This window comes from Aquarana catesbeiana, linkage group LG06 (assembly GCF_042186555.1).
Source record: "Aquarana catesbeiana isolate 2022-GZ linkage group LG06, ASM4218655v1, whole genome shotgun sequence".
Taxonomy (NCBI): domain Eukaryota; kingdom Metazoa; phylum Chordata; class Amphibia; order Anura; family Ranidae; genus Aquarana; species Aquarana catesbeiana.
In genome coordinates, this window is record NC_133329.1 from 87920136 (window position 1) to 87938000 (window position 17865).

The 17865-nt window shown below is 41.7% G+C and overlaps 1 protein-coding gene across 3 annotated transcripts in view; it reads right to left on the minus strand.

The window, feature by feature from the left end:
* CACNA1H (calcium voltage-gated channel subunit alpha1 H) overlaps positions 1–17865 on the minus strand; it is a 730623-nt gene that overhangs the window by 82656 nt on the left and 630102 nt on the right. For 2 of the 3 annotated variants that reach the window (XM_073636414.1, XM_073636411.1), the window contains exon 25: positions 16052–16265. In XM_073636414.1, coding sequence (XP_073492515.1) covers positions 16052–16265 — 214 coding nt within the window. The remainder of the gene's footprint in view (positions 1–16051; positions 16266–17865) is intronic. The other variant, XM_073636413.1, reaches the window with a different exon arrangement.

The window sequence follows — 17865 nt, forward strand, 5'->3', positions numbered from 1 at the left end:
AAAAAGGTTAATTAAATCCACAAGAGCTTTTTTTTACCACTACTATTCCTTTATATTGGCTTTTAAAATGTACAAATGCAGCAATTTAGAATTTGGAAGAAAGGTTTAGCACTGGGAAACACTGTTTGAGAGATAAAAAGTGCATTTTTTATACAACTATATAGATCAGACCAAAATGAGGGACAAATGAAGAGGAATGAGGGACAGAGGGACATTGCTCCAAATCAGCGACAGTCCCTCGAAATCAGGGACAGTTGGGAGCTATGCACCCATTCTTTGCCCTCTTGCTCCGGCTGCCCATGGTTGGCATGGAGTGTGCACTGCACATGTTTGGCCAATTGTTTGCGTTCTAGCAGCTAGGAGGTAGTTGCACACACATGGTATGTTTTTTTGTGGCAGCTTTGGGTGAAAGGGGTGAAGAGTGGGCATGTTGGAGCTATCAGAACAATAATGAAGCCATGGTCCACTGGTTGCCAGCCACTTATCTTCAGTGTGCAGTAAAAGGGTAACCCCCCTCCCCACCAACACCACCACTGTGCCCAGGGAGGCTTCCCCTTCTGCCCACCCCTTGTCCCGGCCCTGTACAAGAGGCTGATAGCAAGTCACATCCAGGTACTGCTGCTTGTATTAAAAAATAAATATACATTTACTAATGTATTAATGATTACAGAGCTGCATTCATTTGTGTTGTTCATATTTGCCTGGAGCTGAGCGTTAAATGTTTATATACATTTAAACGATGTGACCGAAAAATGAAAGCCGTCTGTTAATTATGTGACTACAGCGATTTATATGTTGTGTCTGGGCAGATATAGGCTTAATGTGCAGCCATGTGTAGGTGACGAGTCACAGGTTGGTCCCCTGTAAGGTATCACTGAAGGATATTCTGATTGGTTCTGATGCCGCTGTCAGTTGGCATAAATAAAAGACCTGCAGAGAACAAGCTGACTGTGAATTCCATTACACATCTGACAAGAACGTTCCCGCATTCGTGGAGAAAATCAGAGGACGCCAGATGAAGTTCTAGAACTGCATTCAGAGGCTGGGCTGCAGAAACAAAGATTACCGCATCCAGGGATGACATGCTGCAGTGCACAGGGAACAATATTCTCTCCTACAATGGATCTGAATTTTTTTTTTTCTAACCTGGAGGAAAATCATCTGTGTGTTACCTGCAACCGCTAGATTCCACCAGTCATCTATTTTAAGGTGCATTAGAGAATAAAAGCTTTTCTCTGATTGGTCGTTGAGGGTAAAAAATAACGAGAATTAACGAATATGTAAACCCAAAACTTCATATTCCTGATCTGTGCCTGCTGTACCATGTACTTGTTTGAACGATATCCTACTTTTCCTGTATTGCTTCCTTTGTGTGAAATCCCTGGTGTTCTTGCTGGTCCCCCTGCATTCCTATTAAAAAACTGACAACACTAAGCAGGAGAGCACACCGTGGTCAGTTCTCTAGCTGTGCTGGCAATGCAGCCTACTTTCCTCCAATGATCAGACTTGTGCTGACACCCCCCACCCCCTCCCTGCACAGCCTTCCACTGGGAAGATCAGTGTGCTGCTGTTTCTCCTTCCCAAGCTCTCTGACCTCCTTATGCAGCTGAGAACTAAGAAAAAAAATATATAGAGAGAGAAGGTATTTATAATGTTTTTTTACTGTATACGTATACACAAATGTTTTGCCTTTCATTTCTATTTTAACCACTTGCAGACCGGGAAGATTTTCCTCCTTAATGACCAGGCCATTTTTTTACAATACGGCACAGCATCGCTTTAATTGACAAATGTGCGGTCGTGCGACGCTGTACCTAAACAAAATTTATGTCCTTTTTTTTCCCACAAATAGAGCTTTCTTTTGGTGGTATTTGATCACCTCTGCGCTTTTTATTTTTTGCGCTATAAACAAAGAAAGAGCGGCAATTTAAAAAAAAAAAAAAAACAATATTTTTTACTTTTTGCTATAATAAATATCCCAAAAAAATAATAATTTCTTCATCAGTTTAGACCAATATGTATTCTTCTATATATTTTTGGTAAAAAAAAATCGCAATAAGCGTATATTGATTGGTTTGCGCAAAAGTTATAGCGTGTATAAAATAGGGGATAGATTTATGGCATTTTTATTATTATTATTATTTTTTTTTACTAGTAATGGCAGTGATCTGCAATTTTTAGCGGGACTTCGACATTGCGGCGGACAGATCGGACACTTTTTTTGGAACCATTTATACAGCGATTAGTGCTATAAAAATGCACTGATTACTGTATAAATGACACTGGCAGGGAAGGGGTTAACACTAGGGGGCAATCAAGGGGTTAAATGTGTTCCCTGGGAGGTGTTTCTAACTGTGGGGGGGTGGGACTGACTGGAGGGGGAGGGAGATCGCTGTTCCTAATCACTAGGAACAGCAGAGCTCTCTCTCCTCCCCTGTCAGAACGGGGATCTGTCTGTTTACATTGACAGATCCCTGTTCTGGCTCTCTTTCCCACGATCGCGGGTGGCCCGGCGGACATCGCAGCCGACCAGCCATGCGCATTGAGTCCCCTGCCGTGCAGCCCGCCTGCTATGGCTCTTAAAGGAGCCGACGTACAGCTACGGTGATTCGCGGGAAAGAGCCAACCTGCCGCCGTATAATGACGGCAGCTGGTCGGGCAAGTGGTTAAACAGTGAGTTGTTTTACAAGGTGAGGGTTTACATATACAAAAGAAGTGCATGACCCCTTTTCAATCATGCTACACTTTGGGGTTGATTTACTAAAGGCAAATAGACTGTGCACTTTGCAAAGTGCAGTTGCACTCTGCAGGTGCAATTGCTCCAGAGCTTAGTAAATGAGGTAAAGCTTCACTTTGCAAAGAACACCCAATCACATGCAAAGGAAAATTAAAAAAAACAGCATGCTTGCTTGCACGTGATTGGATGATGAAAGTCAGCAGAGCTTCCAGAGCTCATTTACTAAGCTCTGGAGCAACTGCTCTTGTAGAGTGCAACTGCACTTTGCAAAGTGCACAGTCAATTTGCCTTTAGTAAATCAACCCCTTTGTTACCATGTGTTTTGCCGAGCGTCAAGAATTAATGGCACCGCCAGGCGCTTGCAAAAGGGATGCATGTTTTTGTGCACAGCAGGAATGTGCACAATTTTTGAGCGCGTTCCCGCCGTGCACAAATGTGAACCTAGCCTTACAGATATATGGACAAAATATATTTGGATCTATTTTTCATAATGCAACTTGACACATTTCCGGGTCCTTTAAATATTTCAACATGATACATTTTCCTGGTTCTTTAACTAAAATGATAAATTACTGCTGTAGCCTGCTTCCCCATCTAGATCATTGTTTCTATATGTAACCCTTACTCCTTTGTCTCTGTCTCGTCAGCCTCCCCTGGGCACAGAAGGGGTTAAGGATCGAATTCAAATCCTCGCTTAGTGGAAGCTGCAGATTCATAAGGTTAAAATCAGAACAAATCAAATCTCCTATCCCCGCTCCACTTAGAGCGCTCCGTCCTGCCCTTGCTCGCAGGCAGCCATCCTGCGCAGACTGTAACATTGCGATTTATCTGGGGAGCCCGCCTGCCGATTTGCAGTAATTTCTCACAATTGTTATTTTCTGGTGCATGGGATGAGACTAGGGTTTATTTTGTAAAGGATATCCCGAGGCTTTGTTCTGTGCAATCCTGTCCAATTATATCTTAATTCTCAGCAGTAAATGCCATCCATTCCACAAGCTAATGACCAGCAACCACAACGCATCACGCTGTACCCTGTACGCTGGGAGAAATGATGACCTTAAAATACATATGAATATAAGTTCTGCTAAGTACTTCATTACTGCCCACCGACACTCATCAATCTCAAAAAGCGTATCTTTGTGTGTACATATATATATATATATATACGTATACACAGTTAAAAGGAAAGGGATGACTGAAGTTGTTCTATTAATTTCTTTTCAGCAAGTGCTGTAACCCCCTCTGTATTTTGTGCATTTTGATATTTTTGGGGACACACCAGGTTATATGCATAGATTACTATCTTCACCTGCTGGTAACCTTATATGGATCAGATTCTTCTGGCATGGCCGCTGTGTGCTATTGAGAATGCAGCAAAATAGGGACTATGGCTAAGCTCAGTGCTAAGCTCAGTTTGGGGGTTATGTTAAAGTGGATGTAAATCCAATTCATGAAGTTTGAGCTGGGCACATATATCTGCAGTGTTTTCTTATCTCCCTTCAAAGCACTAAGTCCCTTGGCTTTCTCCTACTCCTTTCTTCTGTTATCAGCCTGATAACTTCTGACAAGTTCTCTGACACATGTGATAAAACCAGGCTGAAATTTGTGTCAGGGAGGTTGCTATAAATAGATTAGCAGACAGCTGAACTATTCACAGAACAGCTCTGAGAGCCTCTGCCTATGAGGAGAGGGGGTGTGTGCCTTTCCTCCAATCAGCTGTCTTGGCTGTGTGTCCAGACTTCACACTCAGTGCTGAACAGGAAGAGAAAATTCCTAACAGGATCTGAACTTTCTAAACCGTATATAAAGCTGAAGAAAGCAGATAAACATGTAAAACTTATATAGGGAGATTTGTTTAATCTCTGTGTATTATCTGAAGTCATTCACTTCACTGGGTATATGTGAGGGTTTACATCCACTTTAAAGCAGACCTTCACTCACATGATGGACTTTCCTTCTATGGATTCCTCCCTCCTTCACAATGGGGAACCTACCTTTTTTAACTTTTTGTCCCCGCCCCCCCCCCCCCCCCCCCCCGCCTCGATGTGTCCCTGCTCCTGGCACTTCCTGGAATATGCATGTCACATATCTCTGGAAGCTTCAGAAATTCTACGGGAGGGCAGACCTTGTGTGCATCATCATAGGGCCTGGCTGCCTGAACCCAGAAGAGACAGCCATCTCCGGATGACCTCAGAAAGGAAGGCAGTGGTACAGGACCCAGTGTGCTCCAGGGAGAGGCAAATCACAGTGAATTGAGGATAAGCAAGCTAACCAGGTTTGAGGCGATAAATTTTAAAAAAACATAGGGGGGGTTCTCTTTAAGCGTTCAGATTATCTGGGTTTATAGGGTAACTATCTAGGGTTTATATCTGCCTAAAGTTCAGCTTTAAGGTAGGGGAAGGGTAAGTGTTAGGTAGCACTCTTCAACTACTATTCACACTGGTTCTTGGTTCAGGAGCCCTACATACCAGTGCCAGGCCCTTTGGTCTTGGCTTTGACAGCAAATCCCTCTCTCTCCCTCTCTCTCTCTCTCTATATATATATATATATATATATATATATATATATATATATAAACACACACACACTGACACAGTATATGAATGATATAAGACAGGTTTTGCGTATTTGAAACACTGTAGAGGTAATTACTTTTGAGGAGTATCAGATAGGAAGATGGGAAATAACCCCCTCACTTTCTGTTTAGTCTTCTACCTATAAAATTGGAATTTGGGAGACTTTCCCTCACTTCCTGTCTGCCAACTATCAAATAGGAATTTGTGAGACTTTCCCCACACTCCCTGTCTGCCAACTATCAAATAGGAATTTGGGAGACTTTCCCTCAGTTCCTATCTGACAACTAACAAGTAGGAATTTGGGAGATTTACCTACGTTTCTGTTCTTTCCAACACCTGTTAAATTTACAGGAAGTGTGGTCAAACCAACGGGACTGGCAAGCAGGCAACAATAAACGTTGGCAGAGATTCTCAAATAAAAAAAAAAAGATTTGCCTATGTTGCCGGCTACTCTTGATGTTACCGGCCTGGAGCTTGTTGACAATGTTAAGCAGAACCATGAACCTTCATCATATAACTCCTTATGTGCAATTTCCTATGCTCAAATGTCTTTGTAGCCATAAAATTCCAAACACCTGCAATAAAGTAAACAGCTCTACTGTAGTTTGTGTAGAGAAACCATCATGATAAGACCATGAAACGGGGTGCAGTCTGCTATCTTCTATATAGTGCCACCTTTGGCTCCAGCCTACAGGGCCCGAAATTCTCCACATCAGGTCAGTTTCTGCTTTCAAACCTTATTCCCCCCCAGCTCCAAGAAGTCAATATTTGTCAATGTGCATCTGTTACATTTTTCATGTTAGTCATTAAACGGAAGAAAAAAATCCCAAAGATCCCTCGGTTTCAGTGCTCGGCCTATATTACTCATGCAGCCTGGATATTGCATGCAGGAACATGCACTCACATTCTACATACTGATTGCGTATAGGGAGGTTTGAGAGGAAAAGGCAACAAAATGAGTGTCAGTCATCAAAGGCCAAAGTAACGCATTGTGTAACAGCAGCTTCCTGCATCCGGCAGAGCTTCTGACCTAAATAAATGTGACCTGTCACCTGCATACAAGCTTTTATGAAGGCAAAGAACACTGCCTAAAGTGCTGGCCCAGAGCAACCAATCAAAAATTATATTTCACTCTTCATATCAATTTAAACTGTTGATCGGAAAAACTCATTGGTTGACATGGGTTAGCCCACATTACGGCACTGTGCTCCAAGCAGCCGAGGCAGCCATTTTGTAACTTGAACCAATGTTCAGTCTCAGTGCTCCGCAAAGCAGTAGCATAAGGCTGAAATGATCTCAAGCACCAGCGATATTACTAGATCATCGCAAAGTTGTAAAATGCCTACCTCCATTGTGTACAGACAACAGGGCCACTTTATTTCAGGAAAGTGTTACATGAAGCATCATCCAAAGGTAAATCCAGCAAAAATTGTTTAGTAGGGGATTTGTTACACATGCAGTGCTGTTTTTTAGGGAAAGTTGTGCACACATTTAGTATTTTAGGAAGCGAAAAGGCCAGAGGAACAAAATGGTGTCTGTGAGGCCTTGCATAACTCTTTGTATGCAATACTAGAAAAGCTTAGCAATAGGGATTTAAGCCCAACTCCAGCCAAGGCATATTTTTTTCTAGTCTAAAGCTGGCTACACACTATACAACTTTTATACAATTTTCTTGTACAACTTTTATTTAGATTTACCAAAACCATATAACAGTGGTCTCCAAACTGCAGCCCGGGGGCCAGTTGTGGCCCTTTGCTTATTTTTATCTGGCCCTTGGGACACTATTTTCATCCCATGATGCCAACAATGGGGCGTAATTCCCCCCCACTGACACCAATAAAGGGCCAGAATTCCTCCCAATGACACCAGAAATAAGGGAACAATTCATCCCAATGAAACCAATGATGGGGTCCAATAACACCAATGATGGCTCACAGTTCCTCCCACTGACACCAAATTGGGACATTGTTTATTCCCACCATTGTCCAGACCTTTTCTACTCCCAATAACCACAGTCCAGCCCCCCCAAGTCTGAAGGACAGTAAACTGGACTTCCCATTAGAAAGTTTGGAGACCCCTGCCATATAATATGAGGTCAAACCTCAACACTTTCAAATTGTATGCAATCGGGGGCAGGCCCTTGCACTACATAGTTGAAGGTAAATCTAAAAGAAATTGAACAACAAAAGTTGTATAATGTGTATCCAGCTTTAGTCAAATTTTTTCAATATTGATATCCCCAACTGTGAGATTTTCCAGAACAGGAGGTGAGGATAACCTCCCTACTTCCTGTCTATTTGACATGGCAGAACAGGAAGAAATGAAAATCCCACTACTTCCTGTCTAATTGACAAGTGACAGACAGAACGGGAAGCAAGGGGAGATCTCCCAATGGGGATGACAAAGTGTATGTAAAGGCATTTGTTTAGTTTTGGATAGAATAGGAAGAATCAGAACCACTGTCAAGTTTTTATTGCTCAATAATTCTTCAGTTGGTGAGGAACAGTGGATTATCCATTGTGTATTTGTGGTATAATGGAGTCGACTTTCAGCTATTTTTGGTGTGGAACTTACATGGGTGGAGAAAGTAAATATAGGTTAAGGGACAGAAGGACCACTTCACATATAAAAGTCCAGAATTATGTATCATTTAAAGTTGCCAAGGAAAAGACCATGCATTTCAGGAGATGTGAAAGTCCTCCTTCTTCGTGGCTATAAACATGGTTTATATGTTTAAATGCTGGTTATATATGTGTATAACCCTGAGGAAGGGAGGTTTTCACAATCCTAGAAATTAGTTGGCTTTTCCTTGGCAGTTTAGAAAAAAAATACTATTATGGAATTGTATACGTAGAGTGGTACATCTATTCTGTATCCTATATTTATGTTTTGAGGTTTTCATTGCTGCTAGGTTGATTCACCATCACTATCTGTCCTGGTGATCATTGTCACCAAGACATAAAGTGATAGAAATCTAAAAGTTTAGGTTGACACCAGAACAGGAGATGAGGGAAAATTTTCCACTGGAGAAACCTGTTCTGTGGACAACTGTCTAAGGTGGGAGTTCCCCCAGATGTCTTAACACTCCCTGGAAAAGGACGTGAAATCTCCAGGGATACAGAGAGACAAAAATAAAACGCAGGTGGGTTTTAATTCTTACCTTCATTACCTAAAAAAACAAAAAAACAAAAACAAAAAAAACAACAACTTTGGCTTTACAGATATTTTTGAAACTTGACAGAGGCTGTAACGCTGTCCCAATCCATCCAAAATCAAAGAAAAAAGTTTCACCTGGAGTTGGGCTTTAAGTACCAAGGCAACACACATCCTAATTATTCACCTTGCACAACAATATATATGCAGCAAACACACATGTGCACATTCCTAGGCTACCCATATCAGGTATGTAAATGTGGACAATTATAAAAATTCACACGTTGCATGGCTTTATCATACTCAGAGAGGTGTACTGGCATAGGAATTGTCTTTTTTGTGTTGTAGTCTTTGTGAAAAAATGGTAATTATCATGGATCTTTTCAGATAATAAAATCCTGGCAATTTGAAGATACAAATTTTTCAGCATACCGAAAAATTTCTGATGTGTGTGAAGACCTTCATAGATAACTGTTTATCTCAACGCTTAAAACGTCAATGAGAGAGGCTTCATTCACAGGATCCTTTTATTCAAAATAGTGACCATTATCATTCGTCCAATGATATTTGAGAATTACAGTCACATGGCTGAAAATAAAGATCCTTATCCTTGAATAAAACCTTTTGAATTGAGCTCTAGGTTCAAAACCTTAAAGAAAAAAAAATTACTGTTTGCTGGGGCTCCATGACACACTCTGGTTGCCTGAAAGATGAAACGATGTTGGATTCCTTGTAGCAGGTAAAAAGTTGTTCTGCATAACCGTAACCTAAATAGGATGTCAGGATGGCTATCCATCTCAGCTAAAGCTACTGCTGGAACTTGCAACCACATAACTCTTGGAAGCAGAACACATCTCTAGCATTGCACAAATAGTTATCCTCAAACCAGCAATTCTTCCAGGAATCAGGTCATACTAGTCTCCTACCTTATACAGAAGCTGTTGGGAAAAAAAATGCCACATTCCTAGATCACCAGGGCCTTAATTCAACTTTATTGTACTGAACAATAAATGGACCCCACCAGGATCCTCAGTCTCTGATGCGTTTCACCCAGCCAATGGGATCCGCTGTTTTAAAGTCAATTGGGTGTGTAAAACGTATTAGAGATTCAGGATCCTGTTGAGGTTCATGCACTGTCCAGTACAATTAAGCTGAATTGAGATGCTGGAGATACAGGTGTGCAGCTATGCTTTTTTCATAGTGCTGGCATAAGTAAAGAGACAGTACAGGCAAGCTCTAGAGCAGTCATGGACCTAAGAGTCTGAGGTGGATGCTGGACTCAACTTTGAGCAGTTCTTACTATTGGATTTTGCTATATACAGAATGAGACACTGTTGGGCGTATAACAGCTATCCTGACATCCTTCAGGGCCTGTGTCAACAGGCATTTGTTCACTTCAGACGGCTATTGCCTTCCCATACAAGTCTATGGTAATGCAAAACCTGCTTAAATCAGGTCACATGCAGGTCAGATGCACCTGTCAATGACTTCTGATGTCAAACTGATACTATCAACCTAATCCCAAAGCCCATTGATGCAGGCTCTAAGGGTAACCTGTCGGGGTTAAAACAATGGGTACTACCATTGTCAACCTCCTTGCTAGGAATCCAAGAAATGCCATTGTTTTCACAGCTTAGTGACTAACTGATCCCCAACAAGCCTGCAAGTCAGGAGTTCCAACTTCACCGGCTGTATCATGTGTCAGAGGCCCGTGGCTCACTACGTAATGATGGAACGAGGGGGAATTTACATATTTTAAAGTGATGGTCAATAATGGCAGCATGTCTTTATCCTAACAGACTATTTTAAAGCCCAACTCCAGTCAAAAACCTTTTTTTTTTAATTTTGAATAGAACAGGGAAGGGTTAAAGGCCCTGTCTGGTGTTTAGTGCTGTCTGTGTCCCTATTGGGGGGAGATTTCTCCTTACTTCCAGCCTGGACAGGAAGTGATGGGAAATCTGTCTAATGAGGACACAGACAGAAACACATTTTAGTAGAGTGGGAGGGGTTAGAAGTTTGGACAATGTATATTATTGCTGTCTGTGCCTTCCTGTCCTAGTGACACAGTCCCCCAATTCTTCTACTGTGCGTCACAGGAAACATGGAAATTACTTTGGGGGAGGGGAAGGGGGGAGCACAGACAGAAACAACAACCCGACAAAGATTCTAACTCTTCCCCAACCTATCCTAAGCTAAAGAAGAACAACTGTGAATGGAGTTGGTCTTTAGGAAAAGAGTAAGGTCAGAGTTACCCTGTTTCCCCAAAAATAAGACATAGCGTGATTATCGGTGATGGCTGCAATATAAGCCCTACCCCCCAAATAAGCCCTAGTTAAAGTCCTTGTAGGTCTTATTTTCAGGGTAGGGCTTTTTCTTGGGGAAACAGGGTAGGGCTTATTTGGGGGGTAGGGCTTATATTGCAGCCATCACCGACAATCATGTTAGGTCTTATTTTCGGGGAAACAGGGTATGTTGTTGTACTGCCTTCTGCATCTTACTGGGCTAAAAAGTCATATGATAGTGCTAATACTCCAGGCTGGGATATTGGAGCAAAGACCATTCTGGACATACGCAGGACCCAAATTACCTAACCGTATTGTGAATTGGAGTAATGTCAGCCATTAAATCTGCCAGAGATTTAGAAAGTAAAATAAAACTAGGATTTCCATTGCATGTGATTGGGTGTCAAAAGACAATACCTGTACACTTTAGTAGATCAGGCCCATAAGCCAAGAATATGACATGCATGTCAACCAGTTAAAGCCATGCAACATGCACATTTCCAGTGTATCCAGATTCCCATGCCTGATTTGTATTCCTGCTTTCCTCACTAGTATTCTGTATTTCTGTATCATTCATAATACACTACTTAAAGGGAACATACGCTTTTGATAATCAGCATTAAAAAATTGTTAAAAGTTGAGCTCAAAACTGATATTTCAGTTTCATTTTCATACTGGCAAGTTGAATGTCATTCTTATATCTTTTGTGGATGTGAGTAGTGAGACCCAATGCTACCAGTGCAGGGTTCAGTTTCATCTGTCTATCCCTGGCCATTGAAAAGACCAATGAAGTCATTTTTCTCCAATTAATTATCCCGGTAAAAAAACGGTAAAGCTAAATTAAAAATTTTAATGTTTTGGTTGGGAGGGATAAAAAGAGACTCTATCGCTGGGCAAAGTGAAATCCAACTCACCATACTTCCCTTCCTATTCTTTTCAGCACACTATAAAGCCCTCAAAAAAAGCCCAATACTTCTGGGTAAAGGTGAGCGTGTGACCTCCTCCTCCATTTCCTCCTAGGATGCAGTACTGGGGTTTGAGTAACCAATTGCAAGGCCCAAAAACTGTCATGTGAAAGAGGAGAGGACGTCATTTACTCTATGCAAGCTCTGACATGGAGTTCACACAGGGTATGGAATTAGCAGCAAATGAGCAGGAGAAAGTGAGTATAAGTCGATAGTGTGGTGCGTATTCTTATAAATCTGAAAACCTGGAAATGTTCAAAAATACCCTGGCAGTGGGACTCCCCTGGCAATGCAAAGGGTAAATGGTTTGTTTTTGTCTAGGGTACCTTTAAATGCAGTTTTCCTTACCTTATCCCTTGCCCCTTCAGGCTTCCTCCTCTCAGTGCGACTGGCCCCCACTTCTCCTTGGTGCTTTATCTGTCAACTATACACTGACATCATCACATACAATGCAGGTCCATATTCCTACATTGTAAAATGAGGATGCCTACGGCCTGTTGGGGGGGAGTTTTGGGGGGAAAAGGAGAGCAGAGGGTAACATGAGAAAAATGGTACCCTAGACAAAAATGAGCATCTAACCCTTGCAATGTGGTGGTGGGGGGCTTATGATCCACTGCAGGGGTAGTGTGGAATGCTCTCTGGAGTTCAGCTTTAGAAAATTAGGGCCAAGTGACAGAGTTTTTTTTAACCACATGCATTAGGCAAAATTTACACAGGAGATTGCCAGTGGCTTAATCATGTTCATAAAATTGCTAGTGAATTGCTAGCAGTAGGATTAGTTTAGGATTGCTAAATAGATGGAACAAATGACTCTCTATGGAATTAGCTACACAAGTAGCATCTTGCAGAAACAAATCATTCATGATTAAAACATTGTGATTGGAGCATCCAAGAGTTGGTCAATACTACATACACTACCTATCGCCCATCACCCATGTAGTTTATCCCTTATGCTGAATAAATCAATAAATAATTAGAAAGAGAGAGCTAATGTCCCATCAAATGGAAATACCAGTTTTGGGTAGAGCTCACATTCTACAGTATTTCCTCTGTCTCCATTTTAAAGTGCATTTTTAATACTTGGATATGTATCTGTGTTTAAAGTGTATGCCGGGGGAAAAAAAATAAAATAAAAATCAGTAAATCTCTACTATACATGCACATTTCTCAGTGTTTTGTCTCCTAAAAAGATCTCTGAGGAATCCAGTGAGCTCCTAACGTCCTGTTGTAAGCTGACAACGTTGCCTCTGCTATATTAAAATCACAAGCAGTGTTGTCAGTCCTGCCAAGTTCTTTCTTGTTGGAGTACAGAACACCCCATCATCCCCATAATGTAAGGTTGAGGTGTTCTGTAGAGAAGAGGGAGCTTGGTTAGCTGATAGAGAGGCAGAGTTGTCAGCTCAAACAGCTAATACAAACCCTGGACAGATTAGGCGATGAACAGGTTATGTCTATGTCAATAACATGGTTATCCCATACCCATCTCATAGTCAGGGCTGGATTGTTGCTAAGGGGGCTATATATATTGTGCACGTACAGGCTGTAGTAATGTAAATCTAGCCTCTTAAGACAATAACATGGGGCAATGTGCAGCAGCATGCAGCAAAAACCATAGCATCCAATCATCTATCATCTTTCGCAAGTCTGCTCACTCAGCTTCTCAAAGCTGATTTGTAATTTGTTGCAGACAGGGTGTTACTGCTCTGTATTAAATAAGTACAGAACTTTTTTCAGGGGGGGCATAATTTTAGGGTCACCCATGTACCTCCCCTTTTCGACAATGTAATTATCACATTATCATGGTCAGAGACTGCAGGCGTAGTACAGTCCCTAGGATAAGTAATGGATAATGGCCAACAGGCCCTTTTACCAGACCCAGCGAAACAACAGCTGTGATTCCTCCGGCTGGACGATCGCTCACTCTGGGTTCCCCGGGGCAACTCTGGTCAGTAGTGTAGCATGTCTGTACCCTGGTAGTGGCTCAGTCTTTCTCTCTCTGGTGGTACTGGGCAGCGTGGCTCTCTCTCTGGTGGCGCTGGGCAGCGTGGCTCTCTCTCTGGCTTCCGCCCAGCACACTCCCCGTTCTTTGTCCTGTAGCACTCTCTCCCTCAGCTTTTTTCCAGGCTGCAGTCTCTCAAACTCTCTCTTGATCAAGCTGTAGCCTCCTCCCTGTGGAAAATGGGGCTGCCAATCTTTGGGACTACATGTCCCATGATGCTCTCCTCTCCTTAGTTATGGCCAATAGGGAAGCTGGGCAGGGAACCTGGTGAGAGCCGCCGTCTTTTCTCCCTGACAGGAGAAAGAGGGGGCGAGCGGGGAAACCTTTGACAGCCCGCAGCTCGCCTTTCTCCTGTCACAGCACCGCCGAGTTCTCTGCTGGACTGAGCAGAGAAAAGAGCCCAAAGTCAGATTACACTGATGGGTGGGCTTGACAGCACCTTGATGGTCCCCCCCCCCCCGGCAGGTGGCACCTGGGTGCGGGCTGCCCCCACCCTGATAGCGACGCAACTGTACTGAATTTAAGATCCGATCCCTGAGTTCAGGGGGGGGCACTTGACCCCCCTTGCCCCTACCTGCGGACGCCTATGTAAATACATTGTACATGTGTGCTTCAGCTGTAGTGGCCAATAAACAATCAGTTTCTGTTCGCCTAGTAGAAATAAGTACATCAAAATATCATTGAAATTGACACGCTTCCCATTAATTTAATTCATTTGATTTAAAATTTAAATAAACTCTTATTCTACAATATATAAAGCTTCCCAAATCTAATTTGCAATCCTTACTTCCAATCCTATTTTTTAAGATGTTTGCCAGTTGTAATGGTTTTGCAACACAAGAACTGAGACTTATCAAAGAATTCTTCTAATAGAGTGACTAGAGAATATATCCCTTCAGCTCTATATTTGATGCCTTTCTTTCTTCCTTTTGTCCTGTCAACCTATATATCTTTACTTACTTTCCTTATTTTACTTTGTTCTTGCTGATCTAATAATGCATGTGCCATTATCTCGCAAACAACTTTTCCCCAAAAAGTGTTTTTCCCTTGATGAAGCTGCATAGGAGACAAAACCTGTCGGTAGCACTTTGCACAGCTGATTCCAGAAATGCACCTTGCAGTAATAATATATATATGTATATATATATATATATATATATATATATATATATATATATATTTTTTTTTTTTTTTTTAACGGTCAAAGCTGTATTAATATTTTTGGTAATGATTGGAGCAGCATAGGAATAAGAGTGAGTGAAAAAGAAATATGCTATTGAGTGAGGAAGGAGAGTAAAATAGATTAGATTAATAGATCAGCAAGAGCAAAGTAAAATAAAATAAGGACAGTGAGTAATGAAATAAAAGCTGACAGAAGATAAAGAGTGAGAAAGAAACTCATCAAACAGAATGTTGGAGAGAGGCGATGAGAGATTTTGAATATATATTCTCTAGTTATCCTATTAAAAGAATCTTTATAGATACGGTAATACTTAGTTCCTGTGTTGCAAAACCATTCCAAGTCACTTATAAAATAGGGGTGAAAATAAAGATTATAAATTTGATTTCAGAAATGTCATATATTATAGAATAAAGGGTTATATTTTCAAACACATGGGTTAGATGCACGAAATGCATGTCAATTTCTGCTATATTTTGATGTATTATTTCTCCATTGACAGATATAGGTATATAAGTATGTATATATATATATATATAGTATATAGATATAGATATATATATCTATATCTATATAGATATATATATATCTATATATATACACACACACAAATTAAGGGGTTGTGCTTGTATAGACTTGTAGAGATTAGACAGGAAAATGAATTGCGATCGTCTGTTACACTGGTAGTTAGATGCAGCCATTTTGGCCAAGGCCTTGTTGAGTAGGCCTAAAGACAAGGAGAACATCAGCTTACTAGTGACTCAAGAATAATATAAAGTAAAATGGAAGCAGAAGAAAACTATAGGACAGGAAAAGATCTGAATTGCCCATAGTAAGCAATCTAATTGTATCTGTCAATTTTGTATTGCAAAAATGAGATCCAGAAGTGGATTGTTTGCTATGGAGCAGTGTGAAGAGTGTATGTTCCCTTTAGTTGTGATTATACTTTTACACCAAATATTTCTGAAAAGAACCCCATAAAGGAACAATAGAAAATCCTGTCACCGGTTTGTCCTCAATAACTGACCGCTCGCTTGCATCCTGTTTCCATCTCAAAAGATTTCCTTCCGGTTGGCCGCCCTATGAACGGTTCTATGCAGCCTGAAGCTAGCTAGACTACAGCAGGCAGAGCTTCAGAAAGATTAAACAGTCTACCGACCAGACATATACAACGCCTTACTCCTGCGTTTTTTCTCCAGGCGGCGCAGCCGTTTTTCTTCCCGGCGCCGGGCCTCCTCAGCCTCCTGGTGCTGGCGGCACTTGTGGAAGTTTTCCACCACCACTCCGACGAACATGTTGAGGACAAAGAAGCTGACGATGAGGAGGAAGGAGATGAAGTAGAGGAGCATCCAAGGGTTGTTGTTCCGGATGGGCTGCAATGACAGGAGACAGCCAGGATAAGCTTAGCGGCATATAGATTGTCAACTGAGCTGCTCAACATTAAATAGGAAGTCAACGTCGAGCAAAATAATCAGGTTCAAAGACTAAACCAAATATTAAGTATCTCTGAGTCCATAGAGAATGTTATAGGACAAGTTCAGGGATTAAAAGTTAAAGTCCCCTTCCTAACCCCCTTACCTACCCCAAGCTGAACCATTGTTTCCTAGGTACTTACTTCTTCTGACAGCGACCAAGCCACATCCCAGCTGATAACAGGGGCCTTACTGCCTACACCTGTGCACTAACGTTGCATGGAAGTACCTTTGATGCAGGAATAACGTTCCATTCAAGTTTATGAGACATTAGGCATGGGCAGTCTGGCACTAGAATTTTACCGGCAAGGATGTAAAAAGGTTTTATATAATTCATAAACTTGTCCCTCCAAAGCACATATGTCAAACTCAAGGCCAGAGAGCCGAATCCGGCCCACCAGGCCTTGCCATGTGGCCCTGAGTATTCCTATGTATCTGAGTAGATATATAGTCTTACAGATACAACCGGCTCTTTTGAGATAACAATAATGCTGATGCAGCCCACAATGAAATTGAGTTTGACACCCCTGCTGTAAAGGAAACCAATACTGATAAAGTATAGAGGCTGAAATTGCTGACCCCACTTTCTATAAAAGGCCAGTCATCTGGCTGTCATGCTGACTCCATGCTTTCATTATGCTTTAGTTATGTTTTTAAGAATACATTTGACATTGTTATTTATCATTATTATTATTATAAAATATTTGAGGGCATGTGCAGCTTCACAGCCCGTTCATTCTGAATGGGTCCCAGCACAAGACTAATGCTCCCGCTCTACCACACATTACTAAGCGCAATATATGTGAATGGGCTCTTATAGGGAAGCTGTCAGGAAAGAAATACAGAATTTGCCACTTGTGACTTGTTTTTAAAGGTGCAAGTTGAGTGGGAGGGGTTGTCATTCTCATCCTTGTTTCTTTACCTAGTAAGCCACTGACCCAGAACAAATACGCAGCTAATACCTTCGCCACTTCAAACCTTCTCTCCTCTATTCTGCTACTGACCACTTCTATGACAAAATCTCACCCCTGTCCTGCCCCAACCAAGCTACTTCTGTCTACAATAAAACCCTGTCCTCCACTCTAGACGAGCTTGCTTCCCTCACTACACAAGAATCAGGTCTCGACCCCTACAACCCTGGCAAACAGATGAAACCTAGCCGTGCTCTTGAGCGTCTGTGGTATAAGACTAAGTCTCTCAAAGACTTCAACCAATACAAATCTGCCCTCCAAAAATACAACTCTTGCATCCACACTGTCAAGCATACCACTTTCATTAACACCTTCTCATCCAGTCCCCGTCAACTCTTCTCTACCTTTAATTCTCTACTTCATCCTCCACTACCTCCCCCCACTAACTCACTCACTGCCCAGGAGATTGCTAATCACTTCAAAAGTAAGATTGATACAAATTTGTGATGAAATCTCCTCTCTACAGGTATCTCCCCCAGTTAACACCCCATGTCAACAGGTACAATTGACACTCCCTTTATTCAAATCTG